Source organism: Microcaecilia unicolor, chromosome 3 (genome assembly GCF_901765095.1).
Source record: "Microcaecilia unicolor chromosome 3, aMicUni1.1, whole genome shotgun sequence".
Classification (NCBI taxonomy): Eukaryota; Metazoa; Chordata; class Amphibia; order Gymnophiona; family Siphonopidae; genus Microcaecilia; species Microcaecilia unicolor.
In genome coordinates this window covers 63,763,381-63,772,490 of record NC_044033.1, presented here as the reverse complement: position 1 = coordinate 63,772,490, position 9,110 = coordinate 63,763,381, and the positions used below count along the sequence as shown (strand labels likewise).

General features: G+C 44.8%; 1 protein-coding gene across 6 annotated transcripts in view; it reads left to right on the top strand.

Annotated features, from left to right (window-relative positions):
• Positions 1-7,745: 7,745 nt before the first annotated feature.
• The window catches only part of MARK1 (microtubule affinity regulating kinase 1), a 251,751-nt gene continuing 250,386 nt past the window's right edge, over positions 7,746-9,110 (top strand). For 5 of the 6 annotated variants that reach the window (XM_030196008.1, XM_030196005.1, XM_030196007.1 and 2 more), the window contains exon 1: positions 7,746-8,262. In XM_030196008.1, the coding sequence (XP_030051868.1) occupies positions 8,212-8,262 (51 nt within the window). In that variant the 5' untranslated portion in view covers positions 7,746-8,211. Of the gene's footprint in view, positions 8,263-9,056; positions 9,093-9,110 lie in introns of those variants that run through there. The other variant, XM_030196009.1, reaches the window with a different exon arrangement.

Here is a 9,110-nt window from a genome sequence, read left to right as displayed (position 1 = left end):
AATGTTCATCTTTATTGATTCTTGAAGTTAGCCTGCACTAAAGCTGTTTTTGCTTTTTCTTTTTGACATGATTGTATAATTTCCTAAATGTATTCAGAGGCTACCACCTCCTATTGATCAGAAATTGTTAAAAATTTTTCCTTTATTTATTTTTTGGACATTTTATTTATTTACAAGCAAAAAAGCCCGTTTTGTGAAAAATGAAATGGGCCCTAGGAAGGCTATCGTCTCAGCAATTTCTCCTCTCTCCCCTGCCATCCCCTCCATGTCCAGCGGTTCTCCCCTCCCCTCCCATCCAATCCATGTCCAGTGACTCTTGTCTAAGCGATTTCTCCTCTCTCCCCTCCCATTCCATTCATGTCCAGCCATTCTCCTCTCCCCTCCCCTCCATGTCCAGCGATTCTCCTCTCCTCTCCCATCCATGTCAGTGACTCGCCCCAGACCCCACCTGCCCCCCTTTTAAGCACCCAAGGTCAAGTTCAACCCCAGCCCTCACCTGCCCGCCCTCGTGTCCCACAACAGCCCTATTTTCCTTCCTGCCGACTTGCCTTTAAAACATTCCTTTTACCTGAGGTTGCAGCAGCGGCAGGCTCAGCTCGCGTCACTTCCAGCCTTCCCTTTCCTTCCCTCTCAATGCCCCGCCCTTCTCTGATGTCATTTAATCTTTCCACGAAGGCGGAACACTGAGAGGGAAGGGAACGCTGGAGGCGAGCTGACGGAAGCTCATTTGCATGCTATTACGAACCCAGCCAGCCAGCCATCCAGGGAGGCAGATTGACCAATGATATAGAGATTATCCACTTTTTCTGTATAAGCGTGGTGAGCTTAAATAACATGTTTATATGCATAATTTCATAACAAATTTGGCCATTTGTTTTGCAGTACATGCTAAAAATGCTAGCACACCTACAGCATGGCTTAGTAACAGGGCCCTATGTGTTTGAATTCATCATATGAGAGGAGTTCTATCCCCTTTATTATTTTGTCCACTCTTTGAACCTTTTCTATTTCTGCTATATCTTTTTTGAGATACGGCGACCAGAATTGAATGCAATATTCAATGTGAGGTCACACCATAGAGAGATACAGAGGTATTATAATCCTTTCCTAATAGTTCCTAGCATCCTGTTTGCTTTATTGGCCACTGCCACACACTGGGCAGAAGATTTCAGCATATTGTCTGCAATGACACCTAGATCTTTTTCTTGAGTGCTGATTCCTAAGGTGGACCCTAGAATTAACTATGATTCAGATTATTCTTCCCAATGTGCACCACTTTGCATTTGTCCACATTAAATTTCATCTGCCATTTGGATGCCCACAGAGGTTATCCTAGAATAGTCATAAAATGTGCATATAAACTCACTTTATATGCAGATTGTGAATGGCTAATGCGACCTAATCAAAGATTAAATCACAATTTATTGACGTTCTTCCCTATGCAGCTGAAGCCATTCAAATAAAAATGTTATACAGAAATATTGGCACATTTTAAGTTTTCACTCGAGTTTTCTAAGAGACCTATTATAGCATTCCAGTGTACAAAAATTTGGGGAAATGTTAAAAAGATCATCCAGTGCCCCACTGGGTGAAAAAGGAGGACACTGCACATATTGTAGATATGCAATGGAAGTGGATTGTTACCAACACCCCAAAAAGGGATTAAACTTATATTTACAATCGGTTACAAATTGTGAATATTTCAAGTTGTTTATCTTATTCAGTGCCCTTATGATTTAATTTATATAGGACATAAAAAGGGAATTGTGAGACTAAAAGATACTGCGAACCGCTATGTGGATAATGATGAAGAAAAAGCAAATTTGCGAAATAGATACTTTTGTTCTGTTTTCACAGAAGAAAATCCTGGAGAAGGACCACGATGGACTGGAAATAGTACAAATGAGAATGAAGTGGATAGAGCACCGTTCACGGAAGAGAGTGTGTATCAACAACTTGGAAAGCTAAAGGTGGACAAAGCCATGGGGCCGGACGGGATCCACCCCAGAATACTGAGGGAGCTCAGAGAGGTTCTGGCGGGTCCTCTTAAAGACTTGTTTAATAAATCCTTGGAGACGGGAGAGGTTCCGAGGGATTGGAGAACGGTGGAGGTGGTCCCTCTTCACAAAAGTGGTGATAGGGAAGAAGCTACAGGCCGGTAAGCCTCACTTCGGTTATTGGAAAAGTAATGGAAGCGATGCTGAAGGAAAGGATAGTGAATTTCCTGGAAGCCAAAAAGTTGCAAGATCCGAGACAACATGGTTTTACCAAAGGGAAATCGTGCCAAACGAATCTCATTGAGTTCTTTGATTGGGTGACAGGAGAATTGAATCAGGGCCGAGCTATGGACGTAATCTACTTAAATTTCAGCAAAGCTTTTGACATGGTTCCCCACAGGAGGCTCTTAAATAAACTGGATGGGCTGAAGATAGGACCCGAAGTGGTGAATTGGATTAGGAACTGGTTGACAGACAGACGCCAGAGGGTGGTGGTGAATGGAATTCGCTCGGAGGAGGGAAAGGTGAGTAGTGGAATGCCTCAGGGATCGGTGCTGGGGCCGATTCTGTTCAATATATTTGTGAGTGACATTGCCGAAGGGTTAGAAGGTAAAGTTTGCTATTTGCGGATGATACTAAGATCTGTAACAGAGTAGACACCCGGGAGGGAGTGGAAAACATGAAAAAGGATCTGAGGAAGCTAGAAGAATGGTCTAAGGTTTGGCAATTAAAATTCAATGCGAAGAAATGCAAAGTGATGCACTTAGGGAATAGAAATTCACGGGAGACATATGTGTTAGGCGGGGAGAATCTGATAGGTATGGGTGGAGAGAGGGATCTTGGGGTGATAGTATCTGAGGATTTGAAGGCGACGAAACAGTGTGACAAGGTGGTGGCCGTAGCTAGAAGGTTGTTAGGCTGTATAGAGAGAGGTGTGACCAGCAGAAGAAAGGGGGTGTTGATGCCCCTGTATAAGTCGTTGGTGAGGCCCCACCTGGAGTATTGTGTTCAGTTTTGGAGGCCATATCTTGTTAAGGTGTTACAGGAAATGTTACAGTTCCAAAATGATGTTTAAGAATAGAGGGGATCGCTCAGAGCATGTGGTCACAACATGTGCTGTATTTATATTTTGATTCTATTCTGTTTTATTATTCCCCAATGTAAAAAGAATTGAAGCGGTGCAAAGAAAAGCTACGAGAATGGTATGGGATTTGCATTACAAGACATATGAGGAGAGACTTGCTGAACTAAACATGTATACTCTGGAGGAAAGGAGAAACAGGGGTGATATGATACAGACGTTCAAATATTTGAATGGTATTAATCCGCAAACGAACCTTTTCTGGAGATGGGAAGGTGGTAGAACGAGAGGACATGAAATGAGATTGAAGGGGGGCAGACTCAAGAAAAATGTCAGGAAGTATTTTTTCACGGAGAGAGTAGTGGATGCTTGGAATGCTCTCCCACGGGAGGTGGTGGAAATGAAAACGGTAACGGAATTCAAACATGCATGGGATAAGCATAAAGGAATCCTGTGCCGAAGGAATGGATCCTCAGGAGCTTAGTCAAGATCGGGAGGCGGGGCTGGTGGTTGGGAGGCAGGGATAGTGCTGGGCAGACTTATACGGTCTGTGCCAGAGCCGGTGGTTGGGAGGCGGGGCTGGTGGTTGGGAGGCAGGGATAGTGCTGGGCAGACTTATACGGTCTGTGCCAGAGCCGGTGGTTGGGAGGCGGGGCTGGTGGTTGGGAGGCGGGGATAGTGCTGGGCAGACTTATACGGTCTGTGCCCTGAAGAGCACAGGTACAAATCAAAGTAGGGTATACACAAAAAGTAGCACATATGAGTTATCTTGTTGGGCAGACTGGATGGACCGTGCAGGTCTTTTTCTGCCGTCATCTACTATGTTACTATGTTATATGATTAGGAAAGTTAAATTTAGTTTTGGAGAGCATCTGAGCCATATTCGTCAACAACGGGAAGAATCACCTTTGCCGGAGCACTGGAGAGAAAAGGGACAAGCTTTAGAAAACTTGAAGTTTGTAGTGCTAATGTCCAGAGGGAGACGCATGCCACAAATTTTGCAGCAGAAGAAACAGTGTCTGATATTCCAATGGAATACTGTACAGCTTAATGAATTGAATAAAGAGGTGGAGTCGTCACCCCTGATTTGACATTGGCATACATTCAGTCAATCAAACTGTGATAGAATAGTGCCCTCAGTAGAAAGGGAAGATCCCAGATATAAGTTTGGCGTTTTTTGACTTTTGATAATGAGAAACCCGGCAGAAATTACCTGTCAGAGAAAAGATGTAAAGAATTAGGTTATAATAGTACAAGAAATACATATTATTATTATAATTATCACGCCCCGGAAGTGCAGGATTGTAGTGAGCCCTAGTGCTGTCTAAGAAGCTGGGAATTGGAGGTTGACAAGCCAGAGAAAGCTTCACCTGGACTGACCACCGTTCCCTAAGAGTTGAGCCCTCAGGTTCAGGTGGCCAGCAGGACTTGGAGACCCCCTCCGGAGGAGGTTCTGGGCATGCAGAGAGCTGAGTAGTATCAGAATTCAGACAGTGGTCAGGCTGGTATAATTCTTCAAATGATATATTAACAGTGTTCTACCAGCCTTATGTGCAGTACAGAACATATAACCTGCCCCAATATTCATCAGAATCAGTGATATGTAAAAGTAATTAATGTTAAAATGTTTAATGAACACTTATCTGAGTTGTGCTGTATCCGCGTTAAAACAGCATAAAAGTAACGTGGATACAGCACAACTCAGATAAGTGTTCATTAAACATTTTAACATTAATTACTTTTACATATCACTGATTCTGATGAATATTGGGGCAGGTTATATGTTTTGTACTGCACATAAGGCTGGTAGGACACTGTTGTTATATAATTAGAAGAATTATACCAGCCTGCTAGCACTTATCTGGTGAGTCACAAAAGAAGAATAAAAATGAGTAACCCGATGAAAGAAGTGCTACACCACTAAGCAACAAAAATTTGTTGTGCTTCTTATAGTGGGAATATCTGAGGGTGCTCTTAAAAAATTACAAGGAGTAAAGTTGAAATTGTTAGGTTTATTATATCCTGGTTATAGTATTTTGTCATTGTTGATTTAATTACCAGAGATTAGTGGATACCAATTTTGGTTCGATCCATAAATATGGGGGCAGAACAGTAGATGCTTTGATTCTCGGACCCTATGTAATAACCACCTACTGTAGTGCCACCTGCTCTTGGGTAGGATTCATGCTGTCTGAATCATAGGAATTAGTGCTACGGTTGTATGATAGGTTTGCTACATGAATGGTGAGTTAGAGGATCTCAGGATTTGTATTATTTCACAATGCGGCTGGGAGTGGAGAGATTTATGTTGCTATTACTCAGATGACACTGAGTCTGGATTGTTTTCTATTTATTTTGTATGGCAACTTCAGTGGCGAAAAATGCTAGTTCTGATCTGTGCCTGTTGTTGGGGGGGGGGGGGGGGGGGAGGGTTTTTGTGGATGCAGAGTAGATTTACATTTAATTCAGAAAAACTGCAGTACTGTGTCAGACCAAAAATCAGTGAGGGTCATCATGTATACAGTATCATTGTGAATATCCTGAAAATGTGTCTGGCTGGGAGGTTCCTCCCAGAACAGGTTTGAGAACCACTGGCTTACAGCCACCAAAGCGTTAATCCTGTGCTGTGATCAAATCCTTACTAAAATCTCCCCTTTTTGAATTACTATGTTTGTGTGTCTTGACTAAATTGAACCTCTGTGAAGCAGGGTCTGTCTCTCTTTTATATGTTTGTACAGCACTGTATATGCTTGGTAGCACTTTAGAATTAATAAACAGTAGTTTTACTGACAGTAGGACCATTTATAAATGTAGGGCCGGTCTTAGGCAGGGGCGGTCGCACAGGTTCCTCTGGTGCTCCCTGCTATTGCAGAGATGACTCTTTGCCCCTCCTCCCCTGAGCCACAGGGTGACCTCCCAGCACATACCTGAAGCCACCCTGGTGGTCTAGTAGAGTTTTCGGGGCAGGAAAGATCCCTAGTCTTTCCTGCCCGCTGCCGGTGCTGACAGCCGCATCGCTCTTTAAAAGTGGCTGCTGAGACTTCCAGTAACGGCCTCACGAGACTTCCGCTGAAGTCTCATTAGGCCACTGGTGGAATTCTCAGCAACCATTTTAAAGAAGATGCGGCACCAAGAGGGTCAGCGCTGGTAGTGGGCAGGAAAGACTGGGGATCTTTCATCCCCCAAAGGCTCCACTAGGCCACCAGGATGACTTCAGGTATGTGCCGGGAGGGCACCCTGCGGCTCAGAGGTCTAGAATAGGTGGGTAGGTAGGAGGGAGGGAGGGTGATACTATAAAAAATAAATCAAGGTAATATCTGTGTCATTTGGAGGGGCTGGTTAAACAGACGGGGAGGATCCTGTAAAAAAAAAAAAAAACAACAATGTAATATCTGTGTCATTTGGAGGAGCTGGTTAAAGGGACACCCTAATACTATATTCGTGCAGAGATTGTTTTTCTCCTGGTAAAGGGCCACTAAACAGACATCATGTTATGAGAATCAGGTGCTCAGCATTCAGAATTTCTATTTATTTACTTATTTATGACATTTTATCCCACATTAAACATGAATTAAATTGAAACCTGGGAAAATTTAAAATCTTTTTTTTTTTCCTGTGCCTACATCAAAAGAAAAAAGATGTGGGAACTTGCTCCTTTTGCTTTGTGAAATGCAGTGGTATATTATAAAAACGCACTTGCCTTTTTTAAAATTATTATTACTATTTCACAGAGAAGGTATTGATTAATGAGGGAGGGGTTTCCTTTGCAGAACTGTCCAGAGTCAGTCTAAATGTGCCAACATTGTCCAGTTCAGCACACTATTAGCAGCCAAGTTCATACAAAGTTAATTATGTTCAGTGGAAAATAAATTTGTTGGCCCAGGCTGCTTGCTATGTGAATATTCAATCACTGTTTCATTATTGCTACCAAGTATTTACATATTAAGGGGTTCTGTTTTAATTAATTTATCCAGTCCTTACATGCACATGGTTTTGCCTTTTAAACCCAAAGGGTTAGTCTTTCTCTACAAGTTTTGCTTGATTTGTCTTTTATTTGAAATAAAAAAATATTTAAAACACATCTTGTCAACAAGGGGCGGGGCCCCACCATTGCTAAGACTGGCCCCGTATAAATAAATTCATTTATCCATGTATTTATATTCCGCTTTTTCTCAATATTCTAAGTGGATTACATGTACAAATTTACTCTGCTAAAAGGCTTTAAAAGCTATTTTCTCCATGGGAAAATGTATATGTACAACTAACCCAAATAGTTGGTACACAGCACTGTCCCAAGTATACAATACTCTATAAGGTCCATGGCACTAACAACATCCCTCTGAAGCTCACACACCGATCCTGTGAATCCCCCGCTTTCACTAATCTGGGCACCAATACAATAGAGATCTGAAGGGTGACAGGGTCAGGCAGATAAAAGGCACATGACACCCGTTATCTAGGAGGATCTTAAACCACTGATACTGCAGTTCTTGCCGGTTGAGCCCCCCCACACAGCAGACTCCTATGGAGTAACGGAAGAATGAATGAATGACTAGTTAGCCGGAGGAGAGCATGCATGCCTGGCGCCGCTTCCTGCAGGAGACTGGAAGTAGTTACTTCTCTTCCTGAGCTGAGGAGGGCAGCAGGACGGACGGACGGAAGGAAGGAAGGAAGGAAGGAAGGAGAGTACCGCTGTCAAGTTCCCGGCCGTCCTTGCAGAAGCCGGCAGCTGCCCGATGTGCGAGTGCAGGCACGGTTAGGATCGGTGCAGCAACTGCAGTCTACAGCTCACCTGGCAGAGGAGGCGATCTGCAATCACCGACCGACAAGAAACTACACTAAGCCCTGAGCTAGGGGGAGGGAGATCTACCTGAAGCGGCAGAGATGCGACCGATTTGAGGAGAGCATCTTGGCGAGGAGGGGGGAGAGGGACGGGGTTTTTCCCTCCCCCCTCCGTAACTAAGAAGAGCATGCAGTAGAAGAAGCGATAAGACGGACTGTTAAATTGATCTCTTCCCTCTCCCTCCGTTTTTGCCCTTCACCCCTCCTGCCTACGAGCTTGTTGCACCGCCCGGCGGTCTAAAGCCCCCTCTAACTCTTCTCCCCACCTCCTTCCTCACTCACGCGCACAAGATGTCGACCAGAACGCCATTGCCAACCGTGAACGAGCGCGACACGGAAAATGTGAGTACAGCAGCTCTCCCGGCCCCCCCCCCTCCCTCCGCCTTTACCGCACACCATCGGGGAGGGAGGGAAGGAGCGAGCGGCTTATTTTATTAGTAAATTGTAAACGAGGAGGAGAGGCTGCAGTCGCAGCAGAGTGGTGGTGGTGGTGGGAAATTGATGTGGCATTGGAATATGATATATATATATATTTTTTTTTTAGGGGGGGTGGAGGACTTAAAGGGGGCCGCGGAGTTCTGGGGGAGTGCGGGGTGAGGAGGAGGGTGTGTGAGAGAACCGATTCTGAATGAAAGTTTGCGTTATTTTGAGGGGGGAGGGTTGTGTGCTGGATTTTACGCTGAGTTGTTGCTTGTTTTGTTTTCTAGCGCTGAAGGAGGGGAGGGCAGTGCGGGCCGGCCTTCTGAAGTCTGAGTGAAATGTTGCGGCACTTGATAACGGGGGAGGGAGGGGGCCGGTTGCCCCGGTAACTTGCTGCTGGCCCGCCAGGCCAAGCTCCGCCCGCAGAGCGCGCAGCATCAGGGCTCGGGCTGTTGCGGTATTATGACCAGCTGTACTGGGTGTTTTTTTTTTTTTTTGGGGGGGGGGGGGGTGGAGTAGGTGCAGCAGGTGTGTGTAGGGGGGGGAGGGGAGGGATCCAGCGGCTGTGGTGTTGGAGACAGTGGTTGGTTGACAGCTTTGGTCCTTGAGCTCTGTCTTTTGAAGGTGCTCATTAACCAGCCTTTGGAGCAATTCATTGCGAATGTCCTGAAATCGGGCTTGCTTTTTGTTGTGTGTGGTGAGGGTGCCGGAGTCTCGACGAGTAAGGTTAGAAAATCATTGCTAAGGAAACAGTAAGTTTTGGCCGGTTA